The sequence below is a fragment of the Mixophyes fleayi genome, chromosome 5, assembly GCF_038048845.1.
Source record: "Mixophyes fleayi isolate aMixFle1 chromosome 5, aMixFle1.hap1, whole genome shotgun sequence".
Taxonomy (NCBI): domain Eukaryota; kingdom Metazoa; phylum Chordata; class Amphibia; order Anura; family Limnodynastidae; genus Mixophyes; species Mixophyes fleayi.
The window spans coordinates 248,450,215-248,472,845 of record NC_134406.1 but is presented as its reverse complement, the minus strand read 5'-3'; the positions used below and the strand labels follow the sequence as shown (position 1 = coordinate 248,472,845).

The following is a 22,631-nucleotide window of genomic DNA, read 5'->3' as shown; positions in this document are numbered from 1 at the left end:
CAGGAGAAAACTTAGGCTTAGTTTCCTTAATTAATCAGGCCCCTGGTGTTCCCGAATAAATTTTTAATAGGAAACGGTTTGAAATTCAATTTGGCAGATTTCAGGAATTCAAACGTATTTGCGCTACAATTGTATTTTTTGGGGCCAGATCAATTTGGGTTTGCAGGCCGAAGATTGAGTTCACAGTCACAACACATGAAGGCAATATAAAGAGCTGGCAGTTTGTAGAAATTTGGAGGAGACTTCCTCGAGCGTATGTCTAGAAGTAGAGGGTCACTAAAGGTTATGCAAATTATTATATAATTTCTCAAACTCCGGATTTAACCTGTTTGGGATAACTCCACATGACTCAGTTTAATGCATAGCACTGTGAGAGATACGCCCTATGCTTGTTCTCTGGCATTCTGTCTGCTTTGTCTCCATTTTCATAGTTATGCTGTTTAAGACATAGTAGTGTGTTTTCCATTATGGCCGCCTGCACAATATGAAGTCCTCTATGTGTCATTGCAGTTATCACCTCACATTCAATTATGTGACAGTCGCTTTTGCCACAAACATCCCTTCTCCAGTCATCAAAATGAATTCCCTTTGAATGCCTTGTACTCAAGAGTAAGAAACAATTAGTGTACTTATTATATTTAATGGCAATCGGCTCAGTACTTTCAAGCTTTTTTCGGAATTGAAAACAAGGCAAAACGTCATTGTTACGTCGTCCGATCTCAGGATTTTTGGATTACTTTTTAATATCCAACATAATGGTGGGTAGGAGGGAGGGCGGGCCCAAGGACAATTCCATCTTGCACCATTTTTCTTTTCTGCCACTACTGTGTGCCAATGTGTCCTAGATGTGCTAGGAACTGTTGTGTATTTGTGTCATTGCTCTGTCGCTTATCATCCAGCCAGGTCGCTGCAGTATTTGTCCGACAATGTATGAAAATAATATTGTGATCTGTGAGGTGGTCAAAAATGACTGCAAATGACTTGAAATTATTGTTATTGAGGTTAATAATAATGTAGGAACAAAAAACAGAGCCAAATTATGTGATTTTAGCATATTTTAGGATTTTTCTAAAAAATCCAAAACCAAAACCCGAAGATAATCCAGATCCAAAACCAAAACCAGTTCACGGGTGTCAGTGAGCATCTCTAATACTAAGTATCCTACTACTACATCATAAATACAATTTAAGTTATTACCTCTCTTTAGTGGTTACTTATGAATATGCAAAAATTCAGAGGCACATCATAAGTGCTGTTTTTGTCCTTAGTGGAGTCATGGTCCTATTCACCTATTGTAAATAAGCGAAAAAGGAGCATATTTGCATCTTTTGGAAAAACTTCATGTTGCACTGCACGGAGGCAAATTTAAAATGGACAGATAGATTTAGAGTTGGGGGGGGCATGTCCTAGCCCGACTCTAAATTGCAGTGTAACAATAAAGCTGTCCAGTACTTGAATGTTACATACAAAAGCAGCCAGTATTTCCCCTGCATGCAAAATAAATAAATGTATTTTCATCCCTTTCTTTGCAACATGGTTTGCCCAACAACAAATTTGGGGCGCAGCAATTCAAAGCATATTTTATTTTGCAGGGGGGAGAATGCACATTTGCGTAAGAATGTCTGATTCTGCATGAGGTGCCAATAATCGGTAATTGGCCTCTAACACAGTTTAAAAGGCAAGAGATGCAAATGTAAAATTGTGACACAAGGTAAAAAAATAACCTTAAAATCCTCTTGATAATTAATTACTTAAAGAAAACATGGTGGTTCAAACAAGCAGCATTATAGGAAAAAGGATGTAGTTGATTAAGGGAAAGGTTTTAATGTGATTGTAAGCAGGTGTCTTTAAAAATAAAATTGGGGGAATACAAGGTAAGTAGAGAATATCTGGTTCTTGTATTGTGAGGCTAGACTGATCCAGTGAAACCACACAGTAAAGAAGAGTGATTGGCATTATTTCTCCTATTGTGTCAAGCTGGATAGACGGCAATAACTGACAGGATATTATTGGGCACTGAAACAACAGTTTAGATGTACAGCACTAAAGCAAGCGCCTTCACTGAGGAGTTAGCGGATGAAAGCTGGACATTTATTAGACAAAATAAATGTTTTGTTCTATCGGAATGACTGTGAAATTTCCCAGGGAGATGTTCAGAAAAGAAAACAATATATTTTTGAGACTCTGGTAAAAGTTAAGGCCGTGTAAACCCAGACTATATGGTGTAAATGTGAGATCCGTAGAGGGTCCTGGAGGAGAGTTCACCGTGTCACTGGTCAGAAGCACCCGTCCTTCTACATGTGGGGATAGTATCGGCTCTCACAGCAATGAAGCGTCTACAGAGTCAGTGAGTGTGTTGGATGGGGGGGAGGGAGTGGTGATAATATAATGTGTAGACTGGTGGAAGTTATTAATGTTATGTGTGTGTTGTTTGGGCTATTATTATATTGTGGATTCTTTTGATTAATTGTGAATGCTATTAATTTGATATAGGGCTGGTTAGAGGGAAAGAGGCCTATTTATTAAACTTAATTTCTACTAATTCTATGTTGGGGTTGGATGGGGGAGGAAGGTCTAATTATTAAACAGCAGTGCTATTTAATAGTTAGATGGTTGAAAGAAATAGGACTGTTTAATAAATGTGTGCACTAGTTCGATAGATTACATTGGGGATACATGGAGAGGGTCCTTCTCCGGTTCGGATTTCAGGGTAAATTCCTGTCTGCATATCTCTGCATTATGCTCCAAATCATCAGCTAAGGTGTTTAGTAATGGTTTTGTGTTGGATAGTTTCCAGATCTCAAATGGTACGAGACAGGGATGCCTGCTATCGCCTCTGATCTTTGTCCTGGCAATGGAACCTCTTGCGATAGCTGTTAGATCCTCGCGTCTATTCCCAGGTATTAGCATTAAGAAGACGATACATATGTTTATTTGCCGATGAGGTCTTACTATTTGTAACCGACCCGGAGACCTCGCTGCCGGTTCTACACAATTTACTTGACGCATATGGTCGTACTTCTTACTATAAATTAAACTCAACCAAATCAGAAGCCCTTCCCGTAAACATCCCTCCTCTGAGGATAGGGTTTCTTAAGAAGAACTTCCACTACTCCTGGAAAACAATGGCTCTCCCATATTTAGGTATACAGATTACCTCAAATTTAGTACAATAAACCTTAATTTTATGGCTTTGATTCAGCAGCTTCTTACGTTAACCAGATCGTGGGCCTGCTGCGAGGTCTCCTGGTTGGGGAGGATGGCGGCTTTTAAGATGTCGGTGTTACCAAAAATGAGGGATTTGTTTAGAACTGTACCTGCTAACATCCCGAAACCATTGTTTCTTAAACGGCAGTCGATTATGACAAGTTATGTATGGAAACATAAACCCCCTCGTATAGCGAGGTCTAGAATGTCCTTACCTAAACAACAAAGTGGTCTAGCATTGCCAGACTTACATAAATATCATTCTGCTTGTTTGTTATCCCAAATTAGAGATTGGTACTTACCTGCAAACCAGAAACATTGGGTTGACTTAGAGAAAGCATTGAATTTTAGGTTTCCCTTAGGAGACCTGATTTGGGTCCCTAAATCATGGCGTCCGACACTCGCCCTCCTTCCAAGAATAACTAAAGACTCTTTGGAAATGTGGGATAGGTTTATGGACAACAGCCAGGATATTACGGTCCCTACTATGAATATTTCGCTAGCAGCTATAACTAAACTCATTCCGGGACTAAACCTTGGCTTGTGGATAGGGAATGGGGCCAAATTATTGTCTGACTTATTTGAGGATCAGAATCTACTCTCTTTTACTCAAATACGTGACAAATTCCAAATTCCCAAGAATTCTACAAAAATATACAGACTAGATACTGGTTTTCCTCCATCTCAAGACAGGAATCGGGGATGTCCCGTGCCCCAGCCCTAGTTTATGCGAGATTGACAAAGGGCCCAAATAGGTCTGGTATTACCTTTTGGTACAAATGCCTCTTCCCTCCCCCTTCGGAAACGAAGACCAAAATCCAATTACAATGGGAAGCAGACCTTAATATTTCACTTACCAATGGGCAATGGAAAAAAGTGTTTGTCAATACATTTCGAATGTCCAAACGTGTGAACCATTCGGAAATGATGGTGAAACTAATTAATAGATTATATCTCACCCCGACCCGTTTGCATAAAATGTGGCCGACCCAATTGAAATTATGTTGGAGGCAATGTGGTCTACCAGGAGATTTAATGCATATATTCTGGAATTGTACCCTTATCCGACCATTCTGGGATCAAGTGTTTGAATTAGCTAATAGGGTTACCTCTCAAGGAATAGACCCTGCCCCGGAGGTGGCCTTGCTATAGTATTACCCCCCACAATTCCCTATGCATGCTAGATATGTGTTTTGTCACATCTTGATCACTGCAAGAGCAGCCTTGGCACAAAACTGGAAGTCCCCAAATTTACCCGTGTTGAACAAAGTGGTAGCTAAAGTACAATTTAGTTTTGAGATGGAAATGGTAGGGATGCCGAATTCCTCCTCTCCTTCCTCATCTCTAATGAAGTGGTATGCTTGGCAAGACAGGTCCAAGTCGACTCGCTATCCCCCCTTCGCCCGTTCTCCCTAAATGAGCTCCCTTCAGAACCCACGTAGATTGGCTTGGGTAATTGATCTACTCTGAGTGCGACATCTATATTTTTTATGCATATCAGTCATATAGTGATGTTAGGTACTTTTGTATTATGTATGGTTACTCTAATATTGTGTAATGCGTTCCTCCCCACTATGTACCCTTACTTTCACTCTCTTTGTTTTGGCCTTCCCATCACCCCCCCACCGTTTTACCTTTTCTGTACTTTTTAAATTTTGAATAAAAATACTATTGAAGTTAAATGTGTGCACTAGTTATTTGCAGCTGCTTGGGTGAAGGAGGCTTAGATTGGTCATGCATTACTTGTATTTCCAGGAGGTGAACAGTACCTATTCTTATTCCAAATAGAGCTCCAATATTCCAGGATCCAGCCAAGCAGTGACCAAAGACACCAGCAGTAGAAGGTAGTAAAGCTGCAGGAAGAGGTAGGATTGAGTAGCACAGTATGTCAACTGTGGCCCTATCAGTGGTATGCACAACACTTCCCACTGTGTTTGAAGGGGAAAGAATGGTTGGTCTGTCTAAAGAAACAGCCATGCACCCTGCATGCCAGCCATGACCACTCCAGTGGCACATATCACATGCCATGCTCTCATCACATGGCAATTTGACCCCGCCCACAGCATGAAGCCACTTTTTTACAATATTTACCAGGACCACTTTAAGTTCCCAATCCACTGGAGCCGACATCTGTATCATATACAAAGTAGCTGAAGATTGAAGGTTTCTACATTGGTTTCTCTACCAAATGGAGACTAAAAGCAATTTAATATCTAAATCCCAAAGAGCTTTCGTTAGAGCACAGTCTGGGCAATGCCAAGAATGGATGTGCAAAGAACAATTTAAATGACATGTGACGGTGTATAAAAAACAACCCTTTTCAGTCTGGCCCGATCTGTCTCCATGTAGGAACCCAGCATGGGCTAAGAAATGTTATTTATGTCTTGTGTCTCATTCCATTTTGTAGATGTATTTATGCACATTTTTACTGCAGTCAGTAATACATAAAGGGTGAGGGAAAACACAAGGGACAGCAGACAATATCTCTTTGTCAGTTGTTGAAACAACGTGTAGGGAACTACCTAACAAGCCCTCTGTATGGGATCATTAAATTCTGTTGGCTGGATAAGTTCTATTTTGCTCTTAGGTCACCGTACAGCATAAACACACCATGTATCAGTCTTTAAAAATAACATAAGCGTATGTTATCATAACTCTTTCTAACCAAGGTATTTCTGGAATTATTTGCACATCTTTGATGTTTAAAAGCCTATTGCTAGCATAAACGTTCATGGTTTATATATAGATGAGAAGGCAGAAGTCTTGTTTTTCAAACATTTACAATTGAACTTTTTTTTGGATAGAATCAATCAGTGGATCACAATAGATAGACAAATTGTTTAAGTTATTAAAAGAATACTTTCTCTCTTATATACATCCATAATGTGGACTGTGTGGGCCCGATTCATTTTCGGATGCAATTTGCACGCAAGTTGCATTTTAAAAAAAGAGCACGGAACTTGTGCGCACTTCCGACTGTATTCTTCAAATCTCAGGATGTGTTTCGATTTCAATCTGGGTGTAAGTATGCTCTGCCGAAAAGTTACTTGCTTTATGTAGATTCACACAACAGACTGCAGTATGTGCACAAGCGTTTGTTCACTAAAAGGTCACATAGAGCACATTAAAAAAATGAAATTATAAAATAAATGAACAACTCTTAACAGTATAATTATTAATAAAAATATGGATTGAAATACTATTACATTTTTTACATCAAATACAGACATCAAAATGTTTTTACTGTACATAGGTTTATCTTATGCTCAATGCTAGCTAGTGGCACTCATATGTGTAGTTTTTAATACAAGGACTATGCCTTGTCAATCATCACTATCAGTGGCACTCACACCTGCCCTGTAGCCGGTGCAAGTGATAAGGCTGAAACCAGACATACATACGAGAAACACAGAACTTGGATCGGCCGCATCTGTGTTGGCACGGCCTCACTGTACACTGCCTACATTTATCCCTTCCCTTCTCCCCTCCACATTCGATATTTCAAGTCATAGGCAGTTGTGTTAATTGCGTTCAGACAGGAACTGCATGCATTTGCGTTCATTGGTGTAAGGGCCATAGCTACTTCACGCAAGACACGGCACGCAAACGGACTTACGTCCAAACATGAATCAGGCCCTGTTTGTCTTCTGATGGAAGCAACCAAATTTAGACCTTACCCAGCCCTGACGAGTCAAGACCATGAAACTCTACATACATTGTGTGAGTGGTCAATTTATTAAGTGCAGGTACCTAATCGTATGTCCCCCCCCCGTTTCTGAATGTGTCAGGACTTACAGTTAACAAGTAGCTGATTGAGCGGAATAGAGATGCAGGCCCATGTCAACTCTAGTTCTTGCATATTGCATGGAGGTGGATCTGTAATAGCTAGCAGTTGCAGTCTGCATGCACTCCATGCTGAGCCCCCCCCCCCTATACTACTGTACAGATCATCTCGGACAAGGTACTCCACAAGTTATGCAATCCGATATGCCTTTTATCTCGACACCACTGTTCACCACTGTCAAAGGTGAGTTTCTGGTATGAAATGGAATTGTTCACAAAGAATGGTGGAAGAAACAGAAGATGCGTATAGTCAGGGTACTCGTGACTTATTGATATTCCTTAAAATTGGAGATTTTCAAAACTTTTACTCCACTAGCGAAATATTTAAAATGAGAAATTTGAAATATTGCATTGAGGAAATACTGTTAAAATGGCAGACTATTACCTCCAAGAGATGTCACTACTCTTGTTGGAATATATCATAATAATTGCTTTTCTACATTAGTATGGTATGCTAGAATATGAAACAATAAAGTTTCTTTCAATCTTTTGTGTATTTGTTCCATGATCTAAGGGTCTTAGATCAAGTTAAATCTCCCTTTCTTGCCACAAGTCAGTATTGTGAGTCCCAGAAACTCTGCTAGTAATAACTATCAATGATGAAAGCCTGGAACCTTTCCTAATTCCTTCATTCTGTGGATTGATTCCTGGAAGGTGCAAGGTCTGATGTTGAGTTGCCATTCTCTACAAGAGACTACATATGCAGCTAAGAGAGATCCATAGGCTTTGGATTCTGCAATTTCAATTCAGGAGAGCCAGGTGACTTGAACTCCTTAAACTAGTGGTGTAAGGGACAGATAATGTGGTGAACCTGCCTGGCATTTATTTACTGTGTGTATATAATATTCTAGTGATTGTTTTTATCACAATATGTGGTGCTGACATCTTGTGTAGTTGCTTCCTCAATTGCCAGAAATATTGATTTTTACTAATTGTATTGTTTCATTTGTCCCTTACTAATCTTTATAATAGTTCTGTTTATTTTTTGTTGATGCACAGCGCTGCGGATTCTGTGGCGCCATATAAATAAATAGCATGGTTCTTTGAAGGACTGGTCAATGTCAAATGAATCTGGTTAGCTTTTATAAAGAAGTAAATTATAAACTGGACAATGCTGTTGCTGTAATATATTCATGTTTCACTAAAGCTTTGGATACTGTTAAACAGAGCAGTTTGGTACATAACATCAGACTACTAGGAAAGAAGTGAAATGCTCGAGAGATATACTGTAGAAGGCAGAATCCACACCACTGAAGCCTTGAATAAGCACTCACCTGTGGGTGTGAAACAGCTGCTGGTCAGGAGTCAGTCTCCTTGGTGAATGGAATAACGGTCTTATAATGGATTAACTTAATTGTTTATCCTGCTGGTCTTTGAGAAGAGCACTGGTGTGCGGAGCCTGTACTGAACTGTGTAATAGCTGCCGTGCAGTCTTTATATATTTATTCTCCTTTTCAGCAATAGCTTATACACAACATCCCTAATTATCTCAGAGGGTTCAAAGCTAATCGAGCTTTATGCATAAAGGCTTCTTAGAGGTAACTTAATAAACACATATAAATGGCAAGGTGAATACAAAAAAATGTATAATGAACTTTTATCCTTACCCAGGTGACTATTGGATATTAATTATAACTATAAGAGGGAATGTTTCACATTGAGGATAGAAATAGGTTGGCAAACAACACTCCCCAATATCTTTAGTCAGACCCCTCCTTGATAGACATTTGGAGGGGGCACCTTCCTATGCCCCCATCCAAATGTCAGGAGGGGTTAACTATTATCTGATATTTGTAGGTTTTATATGAAATTGTATTTATTGCTATGTTTAGTACATCTATCTAAAATTTATATCCTTTTTTTATATATACAGAATGAAATTCTTATTTTATGATTTAAAGCACCACTGTAATTTTATATGAGGGTGAAAGGCCAACTTCATAGGTAAAAGCTGTCCATCGCCTTACAGTAGTGATGGACAACAGGCGGACCTCAAGCTGCGGCCCCCCGGCTCCTTCCTGCTTTATTATCAGATTTGTTTGTTATAGCTGGTGACACTTGTTTATCTTACATTAAAATGCCTGCTGATATGTTATTACAGATAGGTGCAGCACTGGGGTCATGAGTTCAATTCCCGACCATGGCCTTATCTGTGAGGAGTTGGTATGTTCTCCCCGTGTTTGCGTGGGTTTCCTCCGGGCGCCCCACTTTCCTCCCACACTCCAAAAACATACTAGTGGGTTAATTGGCTGCTATTAAAAATTGACCCTAGTCTCTCTCTCTCTCTCTCTCTGTCTGGGTGTGTGTGTGTTAGGGAATTTAGACTGTAACCTCCAATGGGGCAGGGACTGATATGAGTGAGTTCCTTGTACAGCGCTGCGGAATCAGTGGCGCTATATAAATAAATGGTGATGATGATGATAGGTGTCTCTTTCTTTGAGCAAATGTATTGTTTTCATTTATTACTGGCGTTAAGAGTAACGTGCGGCCCTTTTTGAAGGTTAGAGGGTCACACTATGTGGCTCCCGCAGTGTATCAGGTTGCCTATCATTGGTTTACCGCGTAAGAACAAACATCAAATATGGGTTTATGGGAAAAAAACTATTGAGAAGCTGTAAATAATAAAATAAGACACACAGAAGACTTCAATTATCAACCCATAATTATAACTCGAATAAAGGACATTTTCAGGTTAGAACAGTCTATTCATAAATATTTACCAAGGTCGTTAATGAGAGACAGTGCTTCCCATGAGATAAAGACTCCTGCACCATCGTCCATGGCTCCTTGCCCAACATCCCAGCTGTCCAGATGTCCGCTGACAATCACAACCTGCGACACAGAATAGATAAATCAAACATCGTCCTGTCTTAAACTTTTTATTTTTACAGAAGTTTTATTTATCAAGACCCATCTGCTCTTAGGGAAAAAAAAAAACAATATGAACTCAGTATAAACATGGATGTAATAAATACATTTTTATTATCATCGTTGGATACCTTACAATATGTTGTACAAGATTCCTGGCAGTAATAGCATGTGGCTGTTTCCTAATGAAAACGGGAACAGATACCACGAGAGCCGGAAACATGATGTCTGGTGGTGGGTGTAATTCCTAATAGAGCTATAAAAACTATTGGGACAGAAATTTCAATGAGTATCTTAATGAGATCATAAAGTTGTGTTTCACAATTTTTTTTAGAAAAGACTGATCTATTTTAGGAAATACTGCTGTAGAAGATATCTGTAAAATTGCACTTTGTACTGAGATCCCCCACTTGAAGCATTTATGGCAGAGAGAGATTTTTGTCTGATTGAACAAACAGTTCGAAAACATCCACATAATAGTACATTTCTATGAAAAGAAGTCTCACCGGGTTATTATTTGGCAGAAGTATCTGTTACAATATTTTATTTATAAATCACCAACATAACTAATGCCATGTATAGGCCTCTCAATAAATATATACACATATAGCATATGTAATTCATTCTTCTGTAGAACGGTCCCATCAGCTGTGTAGTATTAACTTACCAACAGTTACAGAATATAATGTCTAATGTAACAGCAGTGATAGGCGCTTAAGGAAATCAATATCTCCAGAACTTCGGGGGTTGAAGCCGTAGGGAAAGAACCATTATGTAATCTCATAATGAGAAAACATGAATATGCATTGATACTGGGTACCAGAATATTAAAATTAAAGTAACATGGTACCCTAGGTAATACAAGTAAACATACAAGTGGCTGTAGTGAGATGAGGAGGTTAGTGTATAGGGAGACAGGGCATTTGGATGGGGCCGGGGGTAATTTTTAACTTGAACTGAGTAAAAGCCTAGAGACTGTTGTAATTTATACACTAAGTTTTAAAAGAGAAGAGGGGACAAGAAGGAGTGATAAAAGAACATTCACATACTGAGGTTAATTCATTTATATATTTAAGTGACTACAAAATTATTTCACTAAACTGCATATTGTTAATGCCCTCTTTCCACTGCACAGTCACCTTCCCACATGTTATAACTTAATACTGGAAAATGCACACAAAGACTTGGGGGTAAATTTATTATGGTCCGTTTTTGGCAAATCGTTGATATTTGGCGACGTCAGCAAAATTAAAAACAGCAATGTTTTTAAAGGCAAAACTTGCCTTTAAACACTTTAAAGTTAAGCAAAAAATTGAGCAAGTTTTCTTACTCAGGTTTTCTGGACAAAACCATGTTGTAATACAAGGGGTGCACATGAGTTTATTATTTTACACATAAGGAAAATACTGTCTGTTTTTTCACCTAGCACACACTTGATAGCTTATTTGTACACTGAAATTTAAAAGATTTAGGACATGCCCTACCCCAACTATAAATCTGCCGTCACATTTTAAATTTACCTCCCCCTCCGATGCCACATGGTTTTGCCTTACTTACTTTTGCTTAACTTTCCTTAATGAATCAGGCCCTGTATCTCTATCTTTGCATACCATCTGTGACATATGGCGGACTTTAATAGGAAGGAGCTTACAACTGTTCTACTGGAAACATCGTGGAGAACCCACTGTCACTACTCAGCTCGAACGCAAGCAGTTTTCAGCGGGGACAAGATTCTCTTCTGCTATGGTAGCATGATACTTCCAGCTCCTCCATGCCATCGTGTATTAAGATTTGACTTAACCTCTTATTAGTCCCAAGTGTGACCATTCTGGTCTGCTAGATTGGGATCTGCCTCACATTTCCATCTTGCAAATGCTCTGCTTACATCAATATCGTTTTCAAGGACTCAGCATACCGTTGTGTCATATAATTTTATGGTGTTTATATCATATTTGTCCTAGTAGCAACTTAAATATACTGTTTTTGCATGTGTACATGTAAAGTTTGCAACGTTTTTATCGTAAGTTACATTGTTTTAAACAAATTAATTTATGTTATTAGCTTAAACCATTCTCTCTTGTTTTACATCAAATTTGGGATATAGTTTGGGGCCTCCCATTTCCTCTTTATATTGAATTAATAATTCTTGGGAGTTGCAGGGTTCCTTTAAGAAGGCAGCCACTACGTCCTATAATTGTTTTTAATTATATGTAATTTGATTCTTGGGGGTAAATTTATCAAGCTGCAGGTTTGAAAAAGGGGAGATTCTGCCTATAGCAACCAATCAGATTCTAGTTATCATTTATTTAGTACATTCTACAAAATGACAGCTAGAATCTGATTGGTTGCTATAGGCAACATCTCCCCTTTTTCAAACCCACAGTTTGATAAATTTACCCCCTGGGATTCTTAGTGCCTCCCTGTTTATTTTCTCACGGAAGGGGAATGGATTTTAGGAATCAGACCAAATTAGCCACTATTTTTCAATCTCACATGTTGTAAGGCATTTATATTTATGATGCTGGAGGTAATCTGGACCCACATACTATATGCAACCAAAGTTCAGTAAAGGACAGGAAAACTAAACAAAACAGCTGGCAGCCAGTTGTCTTAGACAACACAACATCTCATTCAGCAGGACACCAATCCAACCCTCTGAGATATCTACATGCATACAAGAAGTCCTGTAAAGTTGGGTTAGTGTAGGTACCAGGAGACTCTCTTACAGCTGGATATATTAAAATTTTTGCACAATTCACTGTTAAACTTGCTAGAAAAAAAAACTTAGACTGTTTAGAAGTAGCAAAAATGTGCAATAACCTTTGTGAAAGCAGAAACAAATACAGGGGTCATCCGACTGGACCCAGACACAGCTACGAAACACAAATTAAAGAGCACTATAAATGGAGTAAACCGAAGGAGGAGACAGATGGGTTTGAATAAATTGACCTTATCTTCCGTACTATCCATTTTTATGGTCTGTCTTAATTAACTGCAGACAGCCAAGTTATTTTATACAGCTGAAAGCAAACTTTCTACCCTCTGACATATTAAAGTCACGAACACTGCCCAGCTTGTTTCAGGCTAAACATTTGCATTAACTTGCTTGAGTTTCGTAACTGAAGTTCTGCTCAGACTGTGCTGCCTCTTTCTATCAATTTGGCAATCGTTTATTCTGGCCTGGGTCCATCGCTGAAGCATCCGTGTCTCTGACTGCTGAATTAAGGCCCTGTTTTGCTGCTAAATACTTGTTTTTCCTCTGTACATTTCCTGTTTAATGGTTTCTGTATGGGTGACAAGCCTAATATTGGTTTTACACTGAGGTCCTGATTTTAACAAACAGGAAAGCAAATGGGAAGCTTGTTTTGAATTTATGAAGAATCCCAGTCTTCAGTAAAGCATTAATCCTACAGTAAGTACAGCAGCTTAGCGTAACTTCAAACTCCATAAGTAGTATAAAAACCTAAAATGATGGCACTTAGTTTTTGTACAGCCTGCTTGGAACAAATTTTCAAATAGTGGCATTATAGCTAAGGTGGTATGAAAGGGAAGGTGGCGAGGGTGGGGGTAAAAATGAAATCCATGCAAAGTTAGGGCATAGTGCAATCAGAATAGATGCTACTGAATCCGATACAATTGTGTTGGTTGGTGGTGGGTATCGAGAGGGGGTAAATGAAGGAGAAATACATTTATATTGTATTAATTCCCATATTTGTGGCTGTAAATGTGACGGTTAGTGAGATGAGATCACTGCAAATAATTATTATTATTGTTTATTTATTTTATGCCAATCATATTACACAGGGCTGTGCAGAAACTATGTAGTCATTCACACCAGTCCCTGCCACATGGGAGCTTACAACATACCTCCCAGCAGTCCCGATTTAGGCGGTACAGTCCTGATTTGGTGCGCATGACAATGAAGGTGTTTGGAAGGAAGGGGAGGAGTGTACCAGCAGCCTAGTACTTCAAAAGTCTCCATCGTGATATGGTCACAACCCCATTGTGACATGGCCTGTCCCCATGCCGGATTCCCAAATGTTGGGAGGTATGTTACAATCTGAATTCCCTATAGGGTCCAGTTTTTCAGAAGTCAATTAACCTACCAGTATGTTTTTGGGCTGAGGGAGGAAAACAGAGCACCCGGGGGAACCTACACAAACACAGAGATAATATACAAACTCCACACAGATAGCACCGGTCAGAATAAAACCCATGACCCTAGCGAATAGAACTAATGCTGACCATTGTGCTAGCATGATGACCCATATATGCTAGAAGGAGCCACAGTTAATAAATGTAATAACTCGCTATGTTAAAGTTGTTGCAGGAAATGAAAATTTGCATATATCTTTCTTTAACTCATACTAAAATATGTTTAGACATGCTCTCCAATGCATTATTGACCTATAATACCGATGGATTTCCCACCCTGAAGTTCTGTGACTAAAAATTGTTCAACTCTGGTTTGTGAAATGGAAAAACTGCAACATGGAAGATATGGAAATCGTTAGATATGTGTGTTTATTTAAATCGTGTAGTGTTCCTTTTTTGGTGATCAAGTTACTACAAAAATGTCACCAACCACAAGCAATTTCTAGTTATTTTTTTATCCACATTTTACATGTGGGTGTTTATTAAATAAACACCATCAGAACTAATTACTTGTCATTAACACAAGCATAAGTTATTCCCCCCCTCGTCCTGGGGCACATTTTCAAAGAAAAGAGACTTCTCATAGAACAATTTGTCCTGCACCAGTGTTTATTAAATAAGGATGTATTTAATTTTCCTTGTGACCTTAATTATCCCGGGGAAATGCTACAATACAAATTCTTCTTCTGAATACAAATGACTTTACATTATCTACAAATCACAACTTTCTTTATGCTTTAAAGTACAATAAGCATACACAACGCTAACAATTAACTACTTGGCATTATTTATTAACAGTTATTTAGTGCGTACAAATTATGCAGGGTTATTACAGAGAATACTTGGGTATAAATCAAGATGCATTTTTTTATTATGTTGGAAAATATAATATGACACTTTTTATTAATGTGGTAAAATGCATAATTGCTATTGTGATTTAATGTACGAATCCTGTATTGTAGTATAAATACTTTCCTATTGATGCCATTGTTTATGCAATGGTAGAAAATATTGCCATTGTAATTTTTTTCTTATATATTATAATACAATCCCCCCTCCTTTATTTCTGTCAATTATGTATCCCCCTGTCATATTAACACACTTGTTGATCACCAGGATGCAGGGGCGGGCTGGGCCGGGGGGCATCGTTCCCCCGGGCCGCTCAGAGTGACCCCTGATCGGGCCGGCCGCCCCCCCGTGGATGCAATATTACCTCAATATTGCATCCACGGACAGGCGGCTGCATCAATGACGCGGCCGCAACGCGTGTCATGTGATGCGGCCGCCTGTGCGCCCCCCGGGCTGCATGTTGCCAGCCCGCACCTGCCAGGATGTAAATCCATGAACAGGACTGTCACTTTTGCCACTTTTTCAAAGCCACCATTGGAATTACAGTCGTGGTATGTTTTTGTGTGCGCCTATGTGCACTTTGTCTCACAGTGTTATGTTTAGGCTGCTTCAGTTGTTTAAGTAATAGTGCATAGCTGCCGACTATCCCATGATTAATGTCACCTGCTAATAAGATAGTCTATAATGACAAAACATTAAATCTTTTTAAAAAATATTTTTTTTCTTTAATTTTTTCATCCTTCATAAAATTAATTTTCACAGTTGCTCCTGAATGTACGCATACATGACCGTCATCACTATCACTTGACACTTACACCTGCCCTGTAGTTGGTGCAAGTGATACGAGCGAAAAACACATACCTTAGAGATGCCTACAGCATGGATCTGGCGTTGCTGCGTGCCCGCGAGCTTGGCACGCCCTTACTGTACACTGACTATGTGCATACGCCCATAACTCTCCTCGTTACTCCCATGAAATCATAGACTGTTGTAAGGGTCCTTTGCGCTCGAAGATGAAGTGGATGTTGTTGCAATCACTGGCGCATAGTCCGGTTCTAGGCATGCGCAAAGGGATTATGCGCAAAATACAGCATGAATAGGCATTTACGTTCCTTAATGGGCAATGAAGTAGCAAGTGGGCAATGAAGTGATGACACAATTAGTGTCATCATAAGTTTTGCCTGTCTTAGATGTAGAACATAAGTGTCACAGGTTGTTCTGACCATGCAATGGTTATAAATACTGATATATTTGTATTATAAGTCTCTGAGCCATCGTTCTACAGTTGGGGTGGACTAAATTGTCTGTGAACTTATGTAAAATATTGTAACATTTTGCAGCACATACTGAGATTACTTTTATGCAACATGATCTGATATACTGATTCAGCAGCAGGGTCTGGCTGGAAATTTTTAGCCCGTGGGCAAGATTCAACAGTCTATTTAAAGGAAAAAATGCAGGTAGACCAGTGACCCAGTCCAAGGTAGCCCACTATTGGTACAGACCAGAGGCAAATGCTCCCCTGTCCCTGTTCAGCAGGTCAGTGGTGACACTGGAGAAGAACACATCTCTAAACTACAAAATTCTTTTACATAAAAAGAAGTGTTTGCAAAGCTGTGACTACTCAGGATGGCAATAACATCCATTAAAAAGCTGATTTAGTCTCCAAAGAAAGCATTAAAATGCTTAACAGCTGATATCTCTCACCTTTTTTAACTTTATTATCTAAAATAACTGACACAAGACTTTAATTGTGGCAAATAAAGGAGTTTACTTGGCAAATCATATGGTGGTGGAGAAAAAGAGCAGGAAGTACATCAAGGCCCAAAACCGAATATCGCAACACGGGTCAACGTCTCCTTTGGGTGGTGACAAACCGCACCTGGGCGCACATATCTACCTTACCAGGGATCAATAATCCAGGGCACTACTGAACCCGCAACCCCTCCTGGCTGAAAGGAGCACAACCACAAGCAGACTCACAGGGGCGGTACTTTCACCGAAACTATAGACAACTCTTTTGAAGGGAGACGGCTTCAGCATGCCCACCACATAAATGTCGCCCCCAATCATTGGCCACCCGACTGCATTACGTTTTCTGGCAACAAAACCACCTAGCACCTCCCAAATACAAATGCCATAGCATGCCAAGAACGGACAAAAATAGGAAACCAGCACAAAAATAGAATAACACCGCAACCCGCAGCAGGTGCAGACGTCTATCCAAAACCAGGGACTGTGGGTGGTTAACGTCATGGATGTCTAGAGATGAATAACACTCCCCCCAACACTTTTATAGACTATTCCTTAGAACCCTCATCAATATAGCTTATTTGTAAGTTGCATAATGCAAAATGTCCTATGTGTGTGAAAGTCCTTTCATTAAAGTACATACTCAGAACAATGGATATCTGCTACCATATAATGTATAATGTTCCCACTTTGATAAATAGCAGCTTCAGAGGATGTATACAAATTGTATTCCTCAAATGATGGGAGGAATCTTATATTATAGTACATTTTCTAAATATCTACTGAAAATACTATAATATTTTTGAAATCTAATACCTTCCTTTCTTACATACAGGAAATATAATGAAATGCAAAAACTATACAACGGTAATGGCTTCAAGTGAATTTACATATTTTGCACATTCCTGCATTAATACCTAAATGCACGAAAGTTGTAAATTGATGTCATTTTGGATAATACCCATTAAAATGGCAGAGATTGCGATCTAAATTGTTTCACTTTGCAGAAAGTTCGTTGTGATTGATTAAACTGTACCTTTCAGTTGTACTGGGGGATGTTACATCTGAATGATTACATCACTGCATCTGTTGTATCAGCTCAAAACAAAAAAGAGAGATGACAAAACTCTGCAAATCGCAGCACATCATTGCCTGTAGCCCTATAAATTAAGAGAATGTATCCTCTCGGAGGAGGAATGACTTCATGTAGATGCTTTTATTTCACGGGCAATCAGACAAATCAGGATACACAGCTCCTGACGCCACTACAGAATCATCAAAAGGTGAATCCAGACTTGCCTTAAAAACAAACTCCTTCCCCAACTGTTTTCAAAAGGGAACAACTTTTATGAATCCTCTGCAGCCACTAATACTGGCGCCTCTCTCTCTCTCTCTCCCTTTCAGCTCTGGCAATAATCCAACTCCTCCAGTGATGAAAAACACAGTTGTGTCTTTTAGAATATTTATTCCCCAAAACACGAGGCCCCTTCTGGAATTTAAAAAACATTCACATCCTTCCAGAAACCCTGCAGCAATCAGCACCATCATCATCAGGCGTCTTCATGTCATTATGTGGAATGCAGCAACACCAATGCCTAGTTTGTACCTGTTAATTTTGTCTACATAGGTGTACAGAGTAAAATGTGGTGCCAGTAAACCACAGGACCAGCTTTGATATACCGTAGGAAATACAGGTCATTAAAGGTCACTTACAAAGCTGCAAAATCGATGGATTCAGAGTGCAAATGATGTTTTTCCTCCTGTTGTGACGACTTGCGTTTAGTTTTGCGGTGCAGAGGGGCAAAATTTTGCAGCTGATGGGAGGAACTTGGTGGAATGCAGGGAATTTACGTCTTATATTCTAATCACACGCTAAAACAAGACTTCATGTGGCAGGGTGAGATATTACAAGATACAAGCTGACTTTCCCAGAGTATCCGGGAAGATTTCTGATTTCAGGGAGCCCTAATTTAGCCCCGAGACAGGCTTTAATTCCCCCAAATGATCATCAACAATACGTTATGATGCAAAATGCGTCAGTACAGTGGTAGAGCCCTGACACACATCACATTACCACGCCCTGCCCTCCAATGCATTATGACACACTCACATCATTACACATCAGTGGGTGGAAACATGATCGCGACCCATCATTCTGACTTTGTAAACTTCCCCTCTGCATCTTCCCGAGATCAGGTCTACATAGTTGGCATGTATGATTTAAATGATCCATAGGAGGTGGATATTGCATATTTAGGCAGCTCTTTTTCCCACGGCAAAATAACTTTTACACATCCTAAGGTGTTGTAGAGAAGGTGTCAGCCAATACTGGCAAATAAAAGCTGAAACTAGTTAAAGGGGTGGTCCAAAAGGAAGGAACAATTTTACATTTGCTAGCACACACATAACCATAGGTTACTGCAATATATTTGTGCAGGGCACTTCCCAAAAGCAGAATGAGGGCATGCCATTATGTGTTCTCGCAGGCATCTTTTTGCAGAATGAAATGTGCTGACTGTAAAAGTGTAAATCCACAGCGGAAACACTCGTTTGTGATGTCTGCACCATCTTTTACGGGGAAGAAAACTGGATTTGCACTGGCCAATGGGAGGAGTTGCTGGAATGAAAGTCATTCCTTGCTAAGTGTGGATTAGGTGCATGAGGATGCTCCTAATCAAGATGACTTTTTCCAGGATGGGATTATTTAAATGAGGTAAAGGATTAGAGAAAACACATCTACAGGGGCATTTAATGTTTTGTGGGACAGCACACAGACTTTTTCATCCAACAAAAGGATTTGAACTCTTGGTTACCTCTGAGGTCCTGGAGATCGGGTCTTGTTCCTATACTTATAGTGGGACACACTTTACACCTTAGATTTGGGCATAAAAGCACATTTCTAGATGCACATTGGCCAAAGTAATAAAAATCTTCATACATGTTGAATCTAATAAACAATCCTCATTCTCAGGATTACTGTAAGACGTACAGCTAAACTGAGCAGTATTTAATGAAAAAAACTGAAGAGATGGCGTGCTCCTTAAGCGGTAGAAGGCTGAGTTTTAATGTGACATTTTTACTGTTTCCACCTGCAACATTTTTCAGACCATACACTAACCAGCAAAATGAGGAACAATGGTCCAAAGAGATAAGTTCAGCTATTCAATCCACTACACTCATCTCACGCTTCAACTTCAAGATCTGATATAGTAATAATGGAGGGCTGGAGACAACTTGACCCGGGATGACTAGACTAGTGAGTGTTTTTCAGCACCATTCCAACACCTACAGAATGGATCCTCATTAACAAACATAATCAATATTCAATCACAAATGTGGTTATTGACCCAAGAGGGGTATGTATTAGAATCGGCAGCCTAGCATCGGCAACCTGTCTACCTAGCAATTATCACTGCTGGCAGGCAGCACACTCCTGCATACTGTTTGTGGTACTTACGGGGCTGATCTGCAGTTCTCCTAGTGGTCCCTTAGCTTTTATAATGCTCTCTTCCCCCCACATCCTGTACTGCTGGTAGCTTGTTCTGACCCAGTGTAGTGAACCTGTGTTTTAGTGTGTGCCTCTTTGTGGTCACCCAGATTGTGGATTGGACCTTGCTTCTCTCTGGTCCTTGACCTTGGATTGTTCACTGGACTCTGCTCTGTTCACTGCCGGCCTTATTCATAGATATGACTTTAAAGGTGTGCCTTTTATTAAAAATCTACTCTAAGAGCCCATAGTAGGAATCTTCATTTTAAATTACATTACACTTTTCTTGACTACATGCTGAGTTAATCTTTACATTTCTGTGTTACTTTTCACACTACTGAATGACTGCAATATTTTGCTGAAACACCCTGTCACATTTCACAATGTGCCATTTGTTATGGATGTTTTTGGACTATGGTGATGTATCTTAAGAGTGTCTGAACAATCACACATTTTCATTTCAAATGCAACCGTGTGACATTAGAATTCCTCCTGTAATAAGATGAGAAGGCTTACCTATCACATTTTGAACAAGTTGCATAATGCTTTTCAACAGTTCAATTGGAAACTGTATTTGAAAAGAATAAACATTTTAATGTCTTAGGAAGTCTTCTTCAAACTTGGAAGACTAAGCTGTCATTTTGTAGAATGTACTAAATAAATGATAACTAGAATCTGATATCCCACATGCACTATAAAACTTGTCCATATACCACACAGACTTTTCCACATGCCGCTCATATGCCGATCAAACCTCTTCCCTGTAAGCTCTAGTGGACCAGGGACTGATGTGTATGATTATATATTTTCTGTAAATAGCTGCATTATGTAGGTGCTAAATAAATAACGGTTAATAAGTAAGTGCCCCTCAAATCCATCAATAAATACATGCACAGTGACGCTCTTCATAATTCATAGTGAGACAACAGTTACAAAATTTAAATATGAAAACATATTTGTCAAATTTAAATATAAATTCACACTTCTAAACAGTGGTGTAACTACTGTGGGTGCAGGGAGTGCAGTAGCAACGTGACCCGGAGCGGAGAGAGGCCTGGCAGTGCTGTGTCCCACCCCACTCTGAGGCCCCCACACAGCTCTCCCTGATGCCCTCTCTCTGCCCTCTTCTGAGCGGCACATGTGGCGGAAAACACATGCTCCGAAGGGCAGAGTGGGGGCCTGGGAGGCCAAGTGTGCTATGTCGTCCAGCAATGCACTGTTCCATCCCTGCTTACAGGCTTTTCTGCTATTTAAACAATAGAGCAGAGCAGGAGTCCTATGAGGAGGGACCAGTGTTACCCTCACCTCTTGGCACCATGGCGGCCGCACCCACTGCAGTAGCTGAGGTTCTGCCACTGGTAAGCCTATTTGTTACTTTGTTTCAAAAGGACTAAGGGGTATATTTACTAAAGGGCGGGTTTGAAAAAGTGGAGATGTTGCCTATACCAACCAATCATATTCTAGCTGTCATTTATTTAGTGCATTTTACAAAATGAAAGCTAGAATCTGATTGGTTGCTATAGGCAACATCTCTACTTCTTCAAACCCGCAGTTTAGTAAATATAGCCTTAAGTCTTTTCATCTTTAATTACTTGTTAAAGGTTGGTTGAATTAAGTAAGAAAACATTATGAATCCTTTCAATTTGTTACAACAAAGTCAGTTTACTGAATGTTGAGGGAGGAATTGAATGGATGTAATAACAAACATAACCGTTAAATGATTTTATAAGAATGTGTCACATAAGTCAGTCAATCTGTGTTTGTATCTTATATAAAGTGATTATAAAAATGATCTAACAGCATACTTGCCTACTCTCCCGGAATTCCCGGGAGGCTCACGAATTTCGGGGAGTCCTCCCAGACACCCGGAAGAGTAGGCAAACATCCTGGTGTCACCACGCCCCCTCCTACCCCCCTGGGATCTCACGGGAGAGAAGTTTTGAATGTATGTCATGACAGGCAGAACTAAAGACCAGTGCAAGTTACAGAAAATATGGCAATACACTCTAAAAAATTATTTAAAAAAGCCCTTCTGAGTGCATTTTATTCTATGCATCCAGTAATATGCATTGTGTGCCTTTATTTAGAGTACCCTCCCTGTCCTAGGCCTGTAATTACAATCAACCCTTAGAGACTGCAATACATTTCTTTTTGCTGAGCCCATTCTACCCACGTGTAAGAAGACTGTAATAAGATGTCAGTGTTTCATTTCTGTCATGATTTTAAATTCCTGGAGAAAATTAAATCACAATCACGGCAATATAATAAGGAAAAAAACACCCTCCTCTGATGATCACAGATGTATTGTATTTGTACTGTTTCCAAGTTCATTTTAATAAGTATTGTAAAAAATAAATCAGATACTCTGTTAAAGCTTTTTCTATGATACAAAAACACATGTACTTACCCTGTATGGGTCTCGGGGGAACAATATTCAAATGTGCGGCAGATTTAGAGTTGGGAGTGGGTG

The 22,631-nt window shown here is 39.5% G+C and overlaps 1 protein-coding gene across 2 annotated transcripts in view; it reads right to left on the bottom strand.

Moving 5' to 3' along the window:
* Window positions 1-22,631, bottom strand: part of CPQ (carboxypeptidase Q) — a 331,562-nt gene that overhangs the window by 87,932 nt on the left and 220,999 nt on the right. For both annotated transcript variants that reach the window (XM_075213841.1, XM_075213840.1), the window contains exon 5: window positions 9,771-9,882. In XM_075213841.1, the coding sequence (XP_075069942.1) occupies window positions 9,771-9,882 (112 nt within the window). The remainder of the gene's footprint in view (window positions 1-9,770; window positions 9,883-22,631) is intronic.